The sequence below is a fragment of the Hevea brasiliensis genome, chromosome 12 (assembly GCF_030052815.1).
Source record: "Hevea brasiliensis isolate MT/VB/25A 57/8 chromosome 12, ASM3005281v1, whole genome shotgun sequence".
Classification (NCBI taxonomy): domain Eukaryota; kingdom Viridiplantae; phylum Streptophyta; class Magnoliopsida; order Malpighiales; family Euphorbiaceae; genus Hevea; species Hevea brasiliensis.
Window position 1 is genome coordinate 29,960,010 of NC_079504.1, and position 19,928 is coordinate 29,979,937.

General features: G+C 34.8%; 4 protein-coding genes and 1 non-coding gene across 5 annotated transcripts; 3 read left to right on the forward strand and 2 right to left on the reverse strand.

The window, feature by feature from the left end:
- The first annotated feature begins 2,044 nt into the window (after window positions 1-2,044).
- LOC131171684 (small nucleolar RNA R71) lies at window positions 2,045-2,151 on the forward strand. The gene has a single exon (XR_009142342.1). It is a non-coding gene; the product is annotated as a small nucleolar RNA R71 (small nucleolar RNA).
- A 5,442-nt stretch (window positions 2,152-7,593) lies between these two features.
- On the forward strand, window positions 7,594-8,533 carry LOC131171168 (uncharacterized). The gene is made up of 3 exons (XM_058130639.1): window positions 7,594-7,931; window positions 8,083-8,214; window positions 8,416-8,533. Exons 1-3 carry the CDS (start codon window positions 7,594-7,596, stop codon window positions 8,531-8,533), a joined length of 588 nt encoding a protein of 195 aa, XP_057986622.1.
- A 6-nt stretch (window positions 8,534-8,539) lies between these two features.
- Window positions 8,540-12,147, forward strand: LOC131171169 (uncharacterized). The gene is made up of 4 exons (XM_058130640.1): window positions 8,540-9,059; window positions 10,145-10,216; window positions 10,464-10,668; window positions 12,030-12,147. The coding sequence occupies exons 1-4, from the start codon at window positions 8,540-8,542 to the stop codon at window positions 12,145-12,147; spliced, it is 915 nt and encodes a 304-aa protein (XP_057986623.1).
- A 106-nt stretch (window positions 12,148-12,253) lies between these two features.
- LOC131171170 (disease resistance-like protein CSA1) lies at window positions 12,254-18,167 on the reverse strand. The gene is made up of 5 exons (XM_058130641.1): window positions 16,785-18,167; window positions 16,258-16,430; window positions 15,909-16,020; window positions 13,095-13,185; window positions 12,254-13,015 (listed from the first exon to the last, which is right to left on the reverse strand). Exon 1 carries the CDS (start codon window positions 18,165-18,167, stop codon window positions 16,836-16,838), a length of 1,332 nt encoding a protein of 443 aa, XP_057986624.1. The 3' UTR covers window positions 12,254-13,015; window positions 13,095-13,185; window positions 15,909-16,020; window positions 16,258-16,430; window positions 16,785-16,835.
- A 61-nt stretch (window positions 18,168-18,228) lies between these two features.
- On the reverse strand, window positions 18,229-19,203 carry LOC131171171 (disease resistance-like protein CSA1). The gene has a single exon (XM_058130642.1). The coding sequence runs from the start codon at window positions 19,201-19,203 to the stop codon at window positions 18,229-18,231; it is 975 nt and encodes a 324-aa protein (XP_057986625.1).
- Between the last annotated feature and the right edge of the window lie 725 nt (window positions 19,204-19,928).

Genomic DNA, 19,928 nt, shown 5'->3' on the forward strand with positions numbered 1-19,928 from the left:
TTTCAGTTCATGGTGGTTGGAATTGGAAAGTGTTGCCTCCCTTCTCAACAGGTGATGCAATAAATTTGTACTTCAACTTTTTCCCATTGACTATGAAAACACCTGTTGCTTTGTTTAGAATCCCAACCATACCTTGCAAATTACTCTTACAAACTTGATATGAACCTTCTGCTTTGAGTTGTTTAGATGGAGCCTTAAGTTTTACTCTTGGAGTTTCATTCTTATCAAAAGGAAGTGGCAAAGGAGACTTTTTCTTTCGCACTGTATGCTGATTACACTGAGAATGAAGAGTAATTTGACTTCCCTCCAACTTAATATCTTCCATTCTAGTATCATTTTCTATAACATCCACCCTATAGCAAGAATTTACCACAGCTGATTCCTTGGAATCTTGGAATAAATTGAATTCTATTTCCTCTTCTCCCACTTTCAACTTTAATTTCCCATTCTTTACATCTATATTAGCTCCTGCAGTAGCCAAAAATGGTCTTCCAAGTATGATGGGTGTTCTTACATCCTCCTCCATCTCTAGAACCACAAAATCCACAGGAATAAAAAATTTTCCAACCTTCAATGGCACATTCTCCAAAATTCCCACTGGATATTTGATAGATCTATCAGCTAGTTGCAAAGAAATGGTGGTGGGCTTCAAATCTCCTACCTTCAACTTTTCACAAATGGAGAGTGGCATCAAACTTACACTAGCTCCAAGATCACACAATGCCTTTTCAATACTTGTCTCTCTAATGTGACATGGAATAGAGAAACTTCCTGGATCCTTCAATTTTGGTAGAAGTTTATTCTGTAAGAGAGCACTACACTCCTCTGTTAATGCCACAGTTTCATAATCGTCTAATCTCCTCTTGTTTGACAAAATTTCTTTTAGGAACTTAGCATATGAGGGCATTTGAGAAATTGCATCTGTAAATGGAATGTTGATGTATAACTTCTTCAAAACTTCCAAAAATTTCCCAAACTGCTTATCTAGCTTTGCTTTCTGAAACCTCTGAGGATATGGCAATGGTGGCTTGTATGGTGGTGGAGGCACATACTTTTCCTCTTCTTCTTTTTCAACTTCCTTCTTCTTGTTTGCTTCCTCATTAACTTCATCATGATTCGAAGTGAATTCATTCTTGTCTTCATCTTCTTTCTTCTTTTCCTCTTCTACCTCATCTTTCTCTTCTTCTCCCACAATTTTCCCACTCCTTAGGATCACTGCGTTGCAATGTTCTCTAGGATTCTCTGGTTGACTTGGAAGTTTCCCTTGTGCTTTGCTAGAAGAACTTGCTTGTTGAGCTATTTGGTTTTCCAACATCCTGTTATGAGTGGCAAGCTGGTCTATCCTTGAAGTTAATTGTTGAATCATTTCTCCTTGTTTTTGTTGAGCAGTTAAGAAATTCTCCATCATAGACTTAAAAATTGAATCTTGGTCTGAAGACTGAACTGGTGGTTGTGGAATAGGTGCATTTTGATTCCTTTGTGGTGGAAATCCAGGTGGTACTCTGTTTTGCTGAAAATTCTGCTGTTGTTGCTGAAAATTAGGAGGTTGTTGATAATTCTGTTGCTGCCCTTGTCGACCTCCCCAAGAAAAGTTAGGGTGGTTCCTCCATGCTGGATTATATGTAGCAGAAAAAGGATTACCAACTGGTTTCTGATTGTAATTCCCAACAAAATCAACTTGCTCATTTCCAAACTCTTGCCCATAGGAAGGAAAATCATTGATACAATGCATATTTCCCACACCAACATCTTCTGTATGACTAGATTGTCCAATTGATGAGTCAACCTTCATGCTTAACTTATCCATTTTTCTCGTCAAAGCATCATACTCATGGCATCTAATTCATATACACCAGCTGGTGGCTTCTTCATTTCATTTCTTTCACAGCTCCATTGATAATTGTTGTAAGCAATTTTATCCAATGCTGAATAAGCTTCATCTTCTGACTTCTCCATAAGATCACCTCCTGAAGATGCATCAATTATACTTCTAATTGCTGGAGAAACACCATTGTAGAAATGTTGAACTAGCATCCATTTAGGGATTCCATGATGTGGACATCTCCTTTGAAGATCCTTACATCTCTCCCAAGCTTCATAAAGACTCTCATCATCCCTTGGTCTAAAAGAAGTTAATTCATTTCTCAATTTTGCAGTCTTGCTAGGAGGAAAGTATTGAGCCAAGAAAGCTTGTGACAACTCATCCCAAGTAGTTATTGAACCCGAAGGTAATGAATGCAACCACTCCCTAGCACGATCCTTCAAAGAAAAAGGAAATAATCTCAGCCGGATGGCATCATCTGACACTCCATTTATCTTCAGCATGTCACTAATCTCAAGAAAATGTGCAAGGTGCACATGTGGACTCTCAGTAGGACCTCCCCCAAACTGTGATTATTGAACCATTTGACAAAGTGAGGGCTTCAACTCAAAGTTGTTTGCTTCCACTCTAGGCCTTGTAATACTCGGTCTAAAATCTCCAAAACTAGGAAAAGCATGATCCTTAATTGATCGGTTGTTGTTGTTTGCCATAGCTTCTATCACTTGTTGCTCTTGATGTTGCTCTTGATGTTGCTTTTGCTGTCTTTGAATTCTGAGTTCAGCTTTTCTTCTTTTAGACTCTGCTCTTAAAGCTTTAGCTGTCTTTTCAATCTCAGGATCAAAAATTAAATCAAATTTTGCACTTTTTGTTCTTCTCATATAAAAGATATATACCTAAAAAACCAAAATAAGAATATCTCAAAGTAAAATGATAAAGAAAAGAAATTAAAATAAAAAATAAAATGCCCAAATTAACCAAACAATCAATCGTCTAATATCAAACAAAACAAATCCCCGGCAACAGCGTCAAAAACTTGATTGCGTACTCCACAAGTATATGGGTCGTTCAAGTAGTAAAGAAAAGATATCGTCCCACAGAGATTTGTTGTTTGAGTACTAAACTATAAAAGTCACGATTATTTGGGCTATCAATAATTTGTGCCGAAAATAGAGTAAGAGATGCAGCAAATTAAATTGGAAAAATAAGAAAATTATAATGAATTAAGCAATTAAAATTCTAAGCACTATACTAATTTACTAAAATTTTAGCAAGTGACAAAAGATTTAATTAATTAATGGTAAAAATTGATTCCAGAGTTGAGGTTCATGAAGTAAATTTCATTGGGATTTGGATAGGCAAAGCCAAGATTAAGGGAAATACAAGTTTGAAGGAAGTTGATTCTGATTTCCTTTAATTTCTCTTTCAAGCAAACTAAAGAGTGTTTTAAAGGAAACTAAACCCCATTCTCATGCGATGTTTAATTACCCAAAACCCTTTAAGCATTTTAATCAACTTGAAATTCCTCTTAACCCACTAGTTTATTTCTAACACTAGGTGATTAAGTTCATTATCTTGATTATCTATCATAGATTTTCACCTCTCGGTCCTTCAATCTAAGATTAAGAACAAAACCCAAAGGGTACCAATAATGGGTATGTAAATAAGCACACAAGATAAGAATCAAAGCTTATATATACTAAAATCTGGTTAAAACCAGTCCAAATCCACAAATAAAACTTAAATCATTACACCCAACTCTGAAATCTTAAGTATCTACTCACTCATGCTTGTATTTACAAGTAGAAAATATGAAATAGAGCAAGAAAACATGAAAATAAAACTAAAAATAAAAGAACCCAGAAGAAGAAAATCCAAATCTCTGAAAATGGAAGCTAGAAAACGTCACTCTGCAGGTGTTCTTCCTCCAAAAATGGCGTGGTTCCCTCTTTCCTTTCTCTTTTGATTTTTCTCTCTCTTTCTCCTTATAGTAAAAATGAGAATATGATGCTTATATATCCCCTCAAGGTTTGCCCTAAAAATAATCTCTAAAGGGATAAAGACAAAAGGTGTGAAAAGAGAAAATTTTTCCATGTCAGCAAATCTGCCAGTGCCATCCCACATGCCTCATGTTGATTCAAGTTATTTTCAGCATGCCTTATGTTGATTCAGAGGAGGAGCCTTTAGATTCTACATGACCAGCTACATGGGGCATGAGGGAGTCCCTGAAACTTTCGGCGTGTTTTGCTCCAAAATCTCTGTTTACACGACCCACCACACGGGGCATGTTAAAGTCCATAAAACTTTCGACGTGTTTTATTCCGAAATCTCTGTTTACATGACCCAGTGTGAATTTACATGCCTCATGTGAATTCCTACTGGCTAACTCTTATCTTTACATGACCCTCAACATGGGGCATGTTGAGGCCCTTGAAAGTCTCGGCTGGTCTTCTCCTTTAAGCAAATTTTCTTCATTTTTCACACTACTTTAAGCTTCCAAATCACTTTGAATTTCTTCTATATGGACCTTTTTGCCTTTAAACCTTATTAAAACCTATCAAAAACATTAAAATTCCAAAAATCAAATATAATGAAACTAAAATAAGCATTAAAAGCATAAAATTACTAAACTAAAATGGCAAAATGGATGTAAAACTACCCAAAAATATCTATATAAAATGGGTTTATCAGTGGTTATAGTAGCTGTCACAGCTAAGTTGAAAGATCCATGGGAGGTAGTGGATCATGCTAGACGTTTGGGGGCTTATGACTCTAAGGGTTCTTTTGATGCTGATGTTGCAGATAAATGGTTGAAAAGAGTTATAAAAGTATTTGATTTGGTGAAATTGGCAAATGCAGATAGGATGGATAATATACATGGGTTGTTATAGGGTAAGGCAGATAGTTGGTTTGATGGTATACATCACAAAATTAGATCTGATTTGACTTTGGACAAATTTATGATTGATTTTTGCCAAGGGTATCTGATAAAAAGTTATAGAAAAGGAAAGCAAGATGCCTTCTTCAGGTTATTTAAGGGTAGTCTCTCAGTAAGGGATTATGTTGATCAGTTTGAGGATCTTTATGGTTTTGTTTTAAACATCTTATCTTCTGAAGAAGCTAAATGTGATAGGTTCAGGCAAGGTTTACATGTTGGCATTAGGTCTTCCATGACTTGGTTCAGAGGTAGTAATTTTCATGAATTAGTGGAAGTAGCTTTGAACGTTGAAAAAGTGAGACAAGAAGAGAAAGAATATGAGCAGAAAATGAGTAGGAAGCATGGCCAGAGTTCTTCACAAGGGTTCAGGGAGAGACCAGCTAAAAGAGGGGGTAGTTCATATTAGTCTAGAACTGATTATGGTGGTAGTGGCCAGGGTTCTTATATAAGTATAGAATAGTAGCCTTCTCGATTTCAAGCTAGTCAAGGTTCAGTGGCACAGTCAATGGGTAGTTCCTTTGGGGCACAGAGACAAAGACAGGGACAAAAAGAAAATTTTGGGTTTGAACAGAAAAAAGAGAACTTTTCCTCAGTGTGCCACCTATGGTAAGTACCATGATGGGAAGTGTAGAAGGTTTGATCGAGGTTGCTTTAAGTGTGGTGCTCCAGGACACTTTAAGAGGGATTGCCCTTTACTTGTGACTAAAGATAGTGGTTTTGGTTATGGATCGATGACACCTTAGAATCCACAGATTGGTCCAGCACTAGCACGACGTAAACCTACAACAAAAATGAGACCTAGTGAAAGTAAGACTACAGGGGCAACTTCATCAGCTCAGTCTAAACCCACAACACAACTTGGTAGGCCTCGCACTCAAGCCAGAGTCTTTGCTATGACACAGTAGGAGGCAATAACATCTCTAGAAGTTGTGACGATTATGTTGACCATATTTGGTAGGGATGCACGCATTCTTATAGACCCTGGGTCCACTCATTCCTTTGTGTCTCAATCATTTTCTATGCATAATAATAGAGAATTGAAACCTCTAGATTGTGGATTATTTATGGGTACACCAGTTGGGAATTCTATTATATGTGAGCATGTGTACAAGGATTGTGTTATTAAATTGGGTGATCATGAGTTACTAGCAGACTTGATTCCTTTACATCTTCAGGATATTGATGTTATCCTAGGCATGGATTGGTTATCCTGTCACCATACCGTAGTAGATTGTTTTGAGAAGACAGTGATGTTTGATTACCATAGGGGGCCCAAGTTTATCTTTCATGGAGCAAGGTGTTCTTTTCCTTCCTCTGTGATTTCTGCTATGACTGCCAGGAAGATGCTTAGGAAGGGTTATCAAGCGTACCTAGCTTATGTGGTTGATACTAGCCTAAAAGTGCCTAAGTTAGAGGACATTCCAATTGTGTGTGAGTTTCCTAATGTTTTCCTTGATGAACTTCCGGAATTACCTCCTGATAGGGAGATGAGTTCTTCTTTGATTTGAATCCTAGTACAGCCCCTATCTTAATGGCATCATATAGAATGACTCCAGCAGAATTGAGAAAGTTAAAAGTACAATCAAGAATTGGTTGATAAGGGCTTTATAAGGCCTAGTGTATCACCTTAGGGAGCTCTTGTTTTATTTGTGAAGAAAAAGGATGGCACTCTAAGGTTATGTATCGATTATAGGTAGTTAAATCGAGTCACGGTGTAGAATAAGTATCCTTTGCCCCGTATTGATGATCTCTTCGATCAACTCTAAGGTGCTAAGGTGTTTTCCAAGATTGATTTGCGGTCTGGGTATCATCAATTGAAGATCAAGGAGTTTAATGTACCAAAGACAGCTTTCAAAACTCGTTATGGGCATTATGAGTTTCTTGTTATGCCTTTCAGGTTAACCAACGCACCAGCTGCTTTTATGGACCTCATGAATAGGGTGTTCAAACCCTATTTGGACAATTTTGTTATTATATTTATCAATAATATTCTGGTGTATTCTCATAGTAAAGAAGAACATAAGGAGCATTTGAAGATTGTATAACAAACTTTAAGAAGCAAGCAATTGTATGCCAAGTTGAGTAAATGTGAGTTATGGCTTGATAGAGTCATCTTCTGAGGACATGTTATTTCAACAGAGGGAGCATTTGTTGATCCTAAGAATATTGAAGCAGTAGTCAAATGGGATCCTCCGACTAATGCTACAGAGGTTAGGAGTTTCTTGGGATTAGCAAGGTACTACAGGCGTTTTGTCCAAGATTTCTCCATCATTGCAGCACCATTGACAAAATTGCTTAGAAAGAATGCAAAGTTTGATGGACAAAAGAATGCCAAGAGAGTTTTGAGAAGCTTAAGGCATGTTTAACTTCAGCTCCAGTTCTTACTCTACCTTTGGGAGTAGGCGATTTTATTGTGTATAGTGATGCTTCTCGCAAGGGGTTAGGTTGTGTTCTGATGCAACATGGGAAGATAATAGCTTATACTTTTAGGCAACTTAGACCACATGAATTAAATTATCCTACTCATGACCTAAACTTAGCTACAGTGGTTTTTGCTTTGAACACATGGAGGCATTACCTTTATGGTGAGACTTGTTAGATTTATACAAATCATAAGAGCTTAAAATATCTCCTCACACAAAAAGAATTGAATTTGAGGCAAAGAAGATGGATCGAATTACTTAAGGACTATGATTGCACCATTGAATATCATCCAGATAAGGCTAATGTGGTAGCTGATGCCCTTAATCAAAAGTCCCTTGGTAATTTAGCATATGTTAAAACTATTAGACTTCCATTATTATTAGAGTTTTGATCTCTAAGAGAAAAGTTAGCAATGGATAATTCAAGGGCATTGTTAGCAACTCTAAAAGTTAGACCAGTATTGGTGGAAAGGGTTAGAGAAACTCAAAGTCGAGATGAGCAATTAAACAAGATCATCAATGAGGTGAGAAATGACACTCGTTTAGATTTTTCACTTAGTGAAGATGGGACTTTAATGTTTGATGGCAGGTTATGTGTACCTAGTGTGGAAAACCTAAAAAGAGAGATAATGGAAGAGGCTCACTATTCTGCCTATTCTATGCGTTTGAGTAGCACTAAGATGTATCAGGATCTTAGAGAAAATTATTGGTGGCCAGGTATGAAAAGGGAAATAGCAGAAATTGTTTCAAGGTGCTTGGTATGCTAACAAGTTAAGGCAGAGCATCAGTATCCAGCGGGGAAGTTGCGGCCACTTCCTATTCCAGAATGGAAGTGGGAGCATATTACTATGGATTTTGTTTCTAGATTACCTTGTACTCCACGTTTGGGTAATAATTGATAGATTAACGAAATCAACACACTTTTTGCCTGTAAGGATGGATTATTCTTTAGATAATTTAGCAGAGATTTATGTCAATGAAATTGTGAAACTCCATGGTGCTCCAGTTTCTATTGTTTCAGATAAAGATCCAAGGTTTACATCTCGATTTTGGCCTAGTTTGTAGAATGCTTTAGGAACTAAAATGAAGTTTAGTACTTCCTTCCATCCACAAACAGACGGTTAATCTGAACGAACTATTCAGACTCTAGAAGACATGCTTAGGGCATGTGTAATAGAGTTTAAAGGAAGTTGGGGGAAGTATGTATCTTTGATAGAGTTTGCTTAAAATAATAGTTATCATGCTAGTCTTGGAATGGCTTCTTGTGAGGCATTATATAGAAGGAGATGTAGAACCCCAATGCGTTGGACTAAAGGAATGGAAAGAAAACTAGAGGGTCCAGAAATGGTATAGCAAACTATGGATAAAATCCGAATGATAAAGAGTAGGTTAAAAGCAGCACAAGATAGGCAAAAGAGTTATGCAGATTTGAAAAGAAGAGATATTGAGTACAATGTTAGTGATAAGGTATTCTTAAAGATTTCTCCTTGGAAGGGAATTGTACGCTTTGGTAAGCGTGGAAAGTTAAGTCCTCGGTTTATAGGTTCTTATGAGATTATAGAGAGGATCATACCAGTTGCTTATCGCTTAGCATTACCTCCAGAGTTATCACAAATCCATGATGTCTTTCAAGTATCCATGTTAAGAAGATACAAAAGTGACCCTTCTCATATTCTCCAAAAGCAACCAATCGAGTTGAGAGAAGATCTAACATATGAGGAAGAACTAGTGGAGGTCATTGATAGAGAAGAGAAAGTCTTGAGGAACAAAGCAATTCCTTTTGTTAAAATTCGTTGGAGCAATCATTCAAAGAAAGAAGCTACTTGGGAAAGAGAAGAGGATATGCGGGCTCATAACCCACACTTATTTGCGCTACCAGGTATGTAAATTTCGAGGACAATTTTTTTTTAGGAGGAGGGAATTATAAGGCCCAGCCAAGTAGCCCAACCCATGAAACCAAATTAGAGGGCCCATAAAAAAGAAAACTCTAAGAATTTGTATTTTTATGTATATGTGTGTGTGTGTGTAAAAAAAAAAAAAGAACAGAACAAGGCAGTCGGGTAGTAGAACAGGGGAGGAGAAATTCACACACTCCATAGCCAAATTTCACTTTGATCCCTCCATCTTCAACCCAAACTTCTTCCTTATCCTTTCTTTTACATCCAAATCACTCAATTACACCCATAAATCCATAAAAACCTTAGCTAAAACTCATTTCTTCCCACAATAGCACAACTTAAGTTTTAATAGGTAAGTTCTTCTTCTTTTTCTTGTGAAATATTAAGCTTAAGTTAACTTCCTTTATTATTTAATTGTGATTTCTATGGAAAAAGAAATTGAGGGAGGCAAGTTTAGGATAAAGATTTGTGGTAAAATTGATATTGAAGTAAGGGTTTCTATGGATTAATTTCAAGGAAATTCAAAGCTATAATATATATACATATATATTAGGTATTTTTAAGAGGTGAATATCAAGAATTAGTTTTCAATTATGAGAATTAAGTTTAGGTTCTTTAAGTCCTAAATATTTGGTTGAGAGTGAAGAAATTAGAATATAGAATTTGTTGATTTTGGAGTTATGAATGAATATTGATTATATTTATGTGAGCAAGAATTCTAAAGTTATTGTTGGAAGAAAATTTAGTATGAAGTGTTAAGAAGGAGAAAATTATTATTATAGGAGGATAGAAAAAAAAATTAAGAGAGAAAAGGGTGGAATTAATTATGGATGTATTATATAGGGCTTGGAGGGGGATTTTAAATTATTGTTGAATGTGTTGTGGCTTGTGAAGAATTGGTTGAGTTCTTGGAATTTTAGAAGACATCCGATTTATACCGAAATGCCACCGAATTTTTTTTTTTTTGAATTTTAGATAAATAAATCATGCATTTCACCCTCACATCTTTCATCTTCAGGATTTAAAATTCCTTTTCTTAATGTATTACTTTTCCCTACACTTTTAGGAGATGACCCAGCTCCTGTTGTAGATACTAGGGGTGCTCCAGCGGTCTGGGCTTCATTAGTTTTTAGTACAGGTGAGTGGATAAGTATTTAACACTGATAATTTTTATTCAATGTATATTTATCTATGTTATTTTTTCTTTATGCAAAAATGGGAATGAATGATGGTAATTATGTGTTTATTTATTAAATGAAATGAGATTTAGAAGCACAGCTGAGTAAATGACTGAATACACTCAATATATGCACCGAATAGATAACACCTTGATGATAGGTGATATAATTTTAGCTCAGCTTATATTTATATTGTCTTTGGGACAGCGCTTGATATACACATAGCCTTTGGGGCGTATATCAGGTGGTTGCCTTTTGGGGGTAGCTATGCACATGTGTATGACCAGCATATTTATTGCTCTTGGGCTATTAGTAGTGTCGTCATAGAGCCCAAGATGCCAGCATTACTCTCAGGTTGCTGGAGTTTATTATATGCACCTGAAATGCAAGCATTTTCTATAGGAAATATATTGTGAGTATATGAGAATATTACTGATTTTATGATCATTAGCAAAGTTATTTCTACAATATTTTTTTTACAGCATGAAATTTTATTTTATCTCAGTTATGTGAATTATAACAAATGATATTTATTCAGCTAACATATGTTAGTATAGCATCTGGTACTATTAAGTATCAAAACCTTGTCTATTCCCCCTTTGTTATTTATTTATCCGCTCATTGAGTAATTATACTCACATCTTATATTTTGATAGTTCAGATTTTTTTTTGTGATCCTTCTATCCGTAGTCCTCATTTGTTAGCATTGTCCTTTCTTCCACTTCACCAGCTGCAGAGTCTAGTGAAGGTCGGGCCAACATATTCTTTTTGTAACTTTTGATCATTTTGGATTGCTGTATATATTATCTATGTGTTTAGGCTGCTACCCACCTAAAGTCTGTGTTTGTATATTTTTTTGGTTCCCACAGAGGGAAAAAAAATCATGTGTCTATGAAGATGATATATCTATTTGGCATGGAGCCACTTTATGTGTATATGTATATATTTACATATTCTTTCAGGTTTTCAGCATCATATGTCCAATTAGATATATTTTAGGAGAAACTTTGTCAGTTTTTCCTTATCACTTTTACCTCTATAGAGTGGAACGCAAGTGTGACATTTATTGTTATCAGAGCATAGGTTTATAAATTCTGTAGACCTTTCTAGTGTCAGTGTTGTTGATTATCTCTTGATGTTCCATTCCTTATCTTATTTGTACCTTCTTCAGATTTTTTTTCCTACCTTCTTTTAAATACCAACGAGAAAAGGTATATACATATATATATATATATATATATATATATATATATATTAAACAAAAGGAAATTGCATTAAGATAAATTTTCGCAAGAAATCGTGAGTGACAAGACCTCACTTCTGGAGATTAAACTAAATACTAAATTATTTGTGTTAAGCAATGGACAACAGTGTTCACTGATTTACAAGTAACAGAAACAGAGCAGAATTAATTAAGAAGAAAATTTACAATCAGTGACAATAGAATCAAAATAAGAGAGATCCAGAGACTGCATCAAGAGAGACACAAATCAAAACATATCCATATTCGACGTTAAATATCTCTGAAGTATCTAAAACAAGCTACATGATACAAAGCGGGCAGCAAGGTGACAGGCAAAAAAATACATTAGCACTTCAAAAATCTGATAATCTCAATTCTTGACCTGCTTTTGCCCATAAATACGTGCTACAAGAAACTTTACAAGAGATCCATTAAAAGGGTATTTGCAATTCTGCTAGTCATTTTTGACAAGAAATACGAGTATAGTAAACTGCTTGATTTGTTTCTGATGCTGATGGTTTACGGTCCAGGTATGAGCGAACAGAGAGTAAAGGAAACGCCACAAGAGGGTCATCAAATCTTAGAAACATGAACAGTGACCTTCCATTCACCATTATTCACTATGCATTGACTGTTTATATTTCTTGATTAAGCATTGACCACGAGCCACATCATCATTAAGGAACAATAATGAAACTAAAAACAAAAAGTAAAGCAACACTTCTCTCAATGAGCGAAAAACAATACACCAGTATTAACCCTGCTAATTCTGAACTTAAAATAATATTAAAATTACAGGAGTACTTTTCCTGTAATTTTCCTTAGATGCAAATGCACCAAAATTACAGTGTAAATATTGCATGTTCTCATTTTTAAACATTCACAACATGGCAGTAATCTTATTATAGAAAACGACAACAATTGCTGCATTTTACGCAACTGCAAGTATGGAAGATGGACAAAATTTCCTGCTTGCCACTGTAATTTTCTTGAGTTGCCTTATAAGTGACAACATTAGGCTTGATTCCCTACTTAGTTATCTCATCAAATAAAGTCACAGCAGATTTCACTTAACAATTCTTGCACTGGGCATCCATAAGTGCAGGATAAGGAACAACATCAGCATTCAATCAAGGTTGAATAAGTTAACAAATTAGGCGATATGCATACCCCTTCCATCAATCAAGCTAAGAGCTTCTTGGAGAGAGAGAGCTTCAGTGATTTTCGGATTAGATGGACCAAGAAGCTCAATTTAGCAAGCCTTAATCAGCTGTCCTCTCCAATCACAGAGAACCCAACCTGCTCAATTTTGTTATGATGCAGACAGGAGGAAGCATCTGTATTGCATTTCAAGAATCCCGAAGCAGGCTTGTGCCATTTCAACAAATCAGCCACAGAAACTGTCGAAGAGTAGTCAAAATAGGATGGATGGTCACTAACTTGGGCAGCTAATCACTGATGAAGGAAGGAGGAAGCAGAGCTTGTAATCTGATTAGAATTCCAAAGCGCTTCGTTCCTGTTTTTCCAAAGAGACCAAATTAGAGTGCATCTTCTGTGAGGAAACTCAATTATAGACAAACGAACAGGCTCGAAACCTGAGTTAACATAGAGTCACTACCACTGCATCTGCCGTGAGGAAACTCAATATCTCATTTGGAGGATCAGGCCAGAATTGAACACAATGAGCTGCAGAATGCAATTTCACATAAGAGCCTTAATTTCAATGCCACAAGTTTCAATGTGCTAAAGAATCAGCAGTACAATTCTTCTTCTGAAAACATAAACTAAGTACACTCCATCAAGAAAGGAAATCATGTTAGAGATGAAACTTTAGCTTAAAAAAGTTGAATATACATACACATATTTCATGATCCATGCAAGAAATTGAATATGAATGTGAATAAAAAGGATTTTAGAATGGTGGAAGCTACTGTTTATCATAAATGCAGAGCATTTTCATAAATTACAGATGCTAATGATGTCAATAAATTAGAAGATCAAAATTTTATTAAAGGTGAAATTATTTCTTTATGTCACTTTGCTAAGAGGTGAAGAAACTAATTTAGTTACAGGTGTGTGGGATACACTAGATACCAAAGCTCCTATAAATACATAAATCTCCAGATATGAATATGCAAATTAATATTTCATAATAATTTTTGTTCAAAATTCATTCAAACAATTGTATCCATACCCATAAGTGCACTTAATGGCGTTAGCCCTTTTCCCTCGATTTGTTAACGACGCGATAGTTCAATAATCGATTTGTCATGAAATTTTCTTCAATCCTTGAATTGAAAAAGCATGAAAAACAGGTTACTATATTGTGCTTTCCCCCAAAATTTAACAATTTATACATCTTAATTAAATTTCTTTTTAGAGCTAAATTGGATTTGAAATGGAATAATTGTCTCTAGATTCATTAAAATATCTTTTTTTTCTTGTTAAATATGATACTGCATATGGATGATCGGAATTCTCAGCTAAAAATATCTTAATTAAGGTACACTAGTATTATGGGATGATTAGGAAAAAAAATTATTTATCATAAACAATAATATAATTGAATTAATCTGGACATTGTTTGTCATGAACTCCATACCATCCAAATCCATTTAAAAAAAAATCTTTATTCTCCTATACCATTCCATGAACTCCATACCATCCATATCCGTGTGAAGATTATTTGTCAATAAGTTTTAATGTCCATAAATTATTTTTAGGACTATAAGGAGCAGTGATACTGAAATTGTTTTAAGGACCTCAATCAAGCCAAAAGGAAAGAACAAACAAAGAAACAAACAAACAAACAAACAACACCGCTGATGGGCAGCATAGGGAAAAAAGGGACAACAATGATGGTGAGCATTAGTGATCAGAAAAAGCAGAACCTGAGATTTGGCAAATTATTGCATGGTTTTGCAACTGACAGCGGGAATTACACGATTGAATCATTTATTAAAATTTGTCATCCATCCTTGTGTTAAAACCAGTTTTCTCCATCCCACATGTCAATTATTCAACAAATTCTGGAATAAATCACTTCACAATTAGGACAAATAGAACACAAATTTAGCAATCAAATAAATTGGTTTACTAATTAAGAAGTTGATGATTTTAGCTTTATAAACAGAGTAATTCATAATCCCACTGAATTAATGCATCAAATAAAAAATCATGGCTAGAGGGTATGATTCAAATGGATTTGGCCAAGAGCACTAAAATATAGTAATAAGAGATTGGTCCTCAAAGAGTCCAATAAAAATCAAATGGAAGTAAAAAGAAAATGCAATATGAATTTTTTTTTCTTTCTTTTTTTGTGGATCCTTACCCTAAATAAAGCAAAGATCTTAAAAGAAGGCACACACTCCCTTCAAAGTTGGTTTTGATGAAAGAAAGAGCTACATAAAATCATTTAACGGCTGCCTAAAGGAAGGTTTATAATTTAATAGCTAGCAAAAGGATTGGAATCTTCATCAAAGAAAAAAAAATCATCAAATACAAAACCAAGATTTTTTACTTGTTTTTTCTTTAACTAGCGTACAAAGCAAAGGACTAGATTTTTGTTTCTAAAGTGACACATGCCCAGGAGCTGCTTCTACTTTGCAATTCATTCTTTCCCCACTTACCAACTTAATCTCAGAAAGAGTGCTAGAAAATTTTCATGGTCCTACGAACTCAACTAGCATAACCACAAAGAGAAAAATCACGAAGTACCATGTTGAAACTTACTAGAGGAGGTAACAACCTTAACAAGTATCAAAATGGGTTTGTGAGTTTATTTTTCCTCTTCATTTTCAGCCACCAAAAATTTTCCACAGAAGAGGGTGAAGCATAATAAACATACACTAAACATTCTCTAATGGTAAGAAGAGATCTACATGATAAACAATAACATGGACAAACATAGAAAGAAACATCACAGCACAGGCACGTACACAAATTTAAATACTACATACGCATAGGAAGAGCAAGGATGAACAGAGTCAAGGAATCAACTATACGTATAAAACTCCTTTCTTCCAAATGCGTAATTTTATGACTATGGACATTTGGACAATAATTGAGGTGTTATTGGTGCCAGCTACAAATTTTAAAAAATTTATAATTGTAGACAAATTGCCTGGAAAGAGATCATGTAAATTTCTCTCAAAGAGGTGAAGGAACAAAAAAAAAAAAGAAAGGTCAAACAAGAAGGAGAGGGTGCACCAACAGAAGAAGGTAACGTTGACATATGGGTTCAATCATATACAACATAGCAAATGTTAACATATTATGCAGATTTTAAATAATAGAAGCAAGATTCAAATGCCTAAGTTTCTGCAACTAGCGATTCAAACTTCTTTTGAGAAGCAAATTTTACAAATTAGAAATAGAATATGCAGCATTAGATCATAAAAGCAACTCACCTGAAATGGAAGACTTATAGTCGCTAATTAAGTTTGTGCAAGAGAGGGAGAAATTGGAGGCTACTAAAACCATAGGGCTTCAGAATCGTTGAGTGAAGAAGAGAAATGGAAGCTGAGAGTCAAAAAAATGTTGTATAAGAGAAGCAGTTCTTGAGAAAGGAAAAACGAAAAGGAAAAATAAAATCCAATATTACAGATCACAAGAATAGAAACAAATCAAATATAAATCTTTAGATTTCAAAGAAAATCCAACGCTACAGATCAAAATAAATTACCAATATCATCCAAAAATAACAAAATCACAAGAGATAGAGAAGGGTTGGCATCGGAAACGACTCTAGAAACGTACAGGCGAGATGGAGAAGGCCGGGGTTGGCGTAGAGTTAGTCTGGAAGACGCCACTGAAATCGCGAGAGATGGGCTCGTAAGACTCGCCAAATCAGAAAGTTGATGCCCAAAACAAATGAGATCCGACAGATCAGAAAGTTGATGCCCAGATTTGGAAGATGTCAACGCAGCTCGCTGATGGTGATAGGGGCAAAAGAAGAAGAAATAGAATGCGAATTAGAGATGTATGCGAAGATGGAGAAGTGTCTGCGGTCAGTTTTTTAATTTAATAACCGATCTAAATCATAATACCGAAAATTTTTTTAAATTCTAATTAAAACTGAAAAAATAATTAAGCTGAAAAAATAAAATAAAATAAAATCAATTTGGTTTAATTTTTTGATTTAAACCGAAGAATCTCATTCAAATTTCAAATCATCATTAATAGCATTTTAATTAGATTAGATGCGTAAGAGTTTGAATGCCAAAACATTGCCATATGTCAAAATATCAAAAGAATGTAAAAATACAAAAATGGAGGTGACTTACAGGGAAAGAGAGCCGCAATCCTTAGTTCTCCACAATTAGTAGGGACGAATTTCAAAGAAACTTGTAGAATTTGGGAGCAAATTCACATGAAGAACTTGAAGGAACCATAGCAGCGTCGTAGTTAATCCCATCCTGAGCATTTGAAAAGTAATCTTCCATAAAGAAATTTTGCCTCAATCTTTTAGGGTGCGTTTCCACCTCCTGGTTGCCATTGATATCACTGGAGTAGAAGTCTTCCCTGCTTCTCTTATTGTCAGCATTTGTTATTTCTTTGAATTGCTCCAGAAAATTGGCTTCTCTGTATTTGTTTAGCTCAACTTTGTCATATAACAAGTGGAACCCAAACCTTTTCACTTCGCACATTCTCATTTGGCCGCAGCTAAAATAATCAGGGAGGTGGAATGTTGCCTTATTCTTCATGTCACAATTTTGTTTGAGCCAATCTAAAAAGGAAATGTCATAGCCATCGTACCAAAAGAACACACGATCTGATTCTATGATATTTTCCAAATAGAAATATTCACTTGTAAAACTGGCCTCTGTGTAGCCATTATTGTTTCTGAAACGGCTTCGACATACTAAGGTTCTCTCCCCATGAAAAACAGGAGCCTTGAATTCTAGAATAGCACAAAAAACAAAACCCAGGAACATATTATTGAAGCAACCAGGAGGGAACGAAGTTTCTATTAAATGTCCTGGGCCTTCACAGCTCAACCACTCAGGAATTTTGCTTCCGGGTAAACCAACCAAAAAACCAGGATAACTTCTAGCAATGGCTAATTCTTTAATTCTCTGGACAGCATCTGCCATAATGGTGCCACGTACACTTTGGTCCAAATTTACGCAATTACAAAAATTCAATTCATAACCAATTGATGACGGCAATTCTTCTATTGAAGTATCATTTAGAAACAATACTGCCAATGATGATAAAGAGAAAAAGTCAAGGGTAATTTTTACGAGTGCAGTGCCATCCAGATATAGCTCCCTTAAGGAGCATAAACCATATAAAGGAGGCAATTTCTCTAGATTTGAACAGCCACTGAGATGTAGAGTCACAAGACATTTCAATTCACAAATGCTGTTTGGGAGACTCTTAAGCTTTTTACATCTCTCCAAATTCAAAATAACAAGTGAAGAGAGACAACCAATTGATGACGGCAATTCTTCCATTGGAGTATCATCTAGATATAGCTCCTTTAAAGAGCATAAACCATATAAAGGAGGCAATTTCTCTAGATTTGAACAGCCCCTGAGATGTAGAGTATCAAGACGTTTCAATTCACAAATGCTGTTTGGGAGACCCTTAAGCTTTTTACATCTCTGCAAATCCAAACTAACAAGTGAAGAGAGACGACCAATTGATGACGGTAATTCTTCCATTGGATTATCATTTAGAAACAATACTTCCAATGATGATAAACAGAAAATGTCAAGGGCATTTTTACGAGTGCATGCCATCTAGATATAGCTCCTTTAAAGAGCATAAACCATATAAAGGAGGCAATTTCTCTAGATTTGAACAGCCCCTGAGATGTAGAGTATCAAGACGTTTCAATTCACAAATGCTGTTTGGGAGACTCTTAAGCTTTTCACATCTATTCAAATTCAAAATAACAAGTGAAGAGAGACAACCAATTGATGACGGCAATTCTTCCATTGGAGTATCATCTAGATATAGCTTCTTTAAGGAGCATAAACCATATAAAGGAGGCAGTTTCTCTAGATTTGAACAGCCAGAGAGATTTAGAGTCTCAAGACATTTCAATTCACAAATGTTGTTTGGGAGACCGTTGAGCATTTTACATCCATTCAAATGCAAAATAACAAGTGAAGAGAGACAACCAATTGATGACGGCAATTCTTCCATTGAAGTGCCATCTAGATATAGCTTCTTTAAGGAGCATAAACCATATAAAGGAGGCAGTTTCTCTAGATTTGAACAGCCAGAGAGATTTAGAGTCTCAAGACATTTCAATTCACAAATGCTGTTTGGGAGACTGTTGAGCATTTTACATCCTTCCAAATTTAACTCAAAAATACCAATATTTGATGAGGGCAATACTTCTGAACTTTTCATAATCTGCGGAGCCATGATGAGATTTGGGCAGAAACTGATATGAATTCTCACAAAAGTATTGCAATATATAATTCTTGGAAGACTTCTAAGGTTTTCGCAATGGGCAATATTTAAGACCAAAAGATTGTCAAGAAATTGGATAGATGACGGAGACCACTCTTCCACTCCAGAAAAAGCGAGTTCTAAATATTTTATGCCTCTCGGCATTTGTGGAAGACTTCTCAACTTTTCGCATCCGTTTAGATAAAGAGAACAGAGTCTTTTCAGGCACTGAATGGATGATGGAATCTCAATCAAACTCTCACAACAACCAAAGTTTATCACTTCCAGGCTTGTCATCATAGAAAAATCAGGGACTATTTTCAGATGCTTTGACCAATTAAGATCAAGAGATTTTAAGTTTGGCAAACACTGCATAACACAAATACACGAAATAATTTTTAACTATAAATTCTCAGAAAGCCCATATATAGACAGTCAGTGGCATAACTATAATTTTTCATAATTTTTTTATCATTCATAATAACATAAAACTATTATATCATTTTTTTCCTATCCATTTTTCATAATTTTAATATGCACTTTTCGAAGTAAAATTTATCTTTAGTTAAAATTAAAATTTTAATTAAGTAAATAATAATAATAATAATAATAATAATTATTATTATTATTATTATTATTATTATTATTATTATTATTATGTGTAAAGATAAATATGTTCCTTTATATTTTTCAATTAAATTAATTATTTATATAAACATATTTTTCCTTTAAAGCTTAATTAATTATTACTCTTATACATACTAAGTTTTGGATTAGATTATAATTTGTAGTAGAGAAACTTTCTAATAATTAAATTAAATCATTAGCCCTTCTAAATCATATGATATGATCAGCCTTTTACTAAAGGGAAAAAAAAAAAAGAAATTATATTAACCACATATGGCATGAGTATGTAGGATTTGTCAACAAAAATTTTACTCAATAATATACAATTATGACTATATTATAGTTAATCCTAAGATTTTCTATTCCATAAATTCATTAAGTTATTTACAAAATGA

Bases quoted from the DNA above. Each gene is read 5' to 3' on its own strand.
- LOC131171169 (XM_058130640.1), top strand. From the start codon at position 8,540: ATGGATAAAATCCGAATGATAAAGAGTAGGTTAAAAGCAGCACAAGAT. The intron at 10,217-10,463 runs GTGAGTGGATAA...TCTTTGGGACAG, and splicing joins TTCATTAGTTTTTAGTACAG to CGCTTGATATACACATAGCC. The intron at 10,669-12,029 runs GTGAGTATATGA...TTTACGGTCCAG, and splicing joins TTTTCTATAGGAAATATATT to GTATGAGCGAACAGAGAGTA.
- LOC131171171 (XM_058130642.1), bottom strand. From the start codon at position 19,203: ATGACAAGCCTGGAAGTGATAAACTTTGGTTGTTGTGAGAGTTTGATT.
- LOC131171170 (XM_058130641.1), bottom strand. From the start codon at position 18,167: ATGGAAGAATTACCGTCATCAATTGGTCGTCTCTCTTCACTTGTTAGT.
- LOC131171168 (XM_058130639.1), top strand. From the start codon at position 7,594: ATGGATAATTCAAGGGCATTGTTAGCAACTCTAAAAGTTAGACCAGTA. The intron at 7,932-8,082 runs GTGCTTGGTATG...AATAATTGATAG, and splicing joins ATAGCAGAAATTGTTTCAAG to ATTAACGAAATCAACACACT. The intron at 8,215-8,415 runs GTTTACATCTCG...TTAAAATAATAG, and splicing joins GTTTCAGATAAAGATCCAAG to TTATCATGCTAGTCTTGGAA.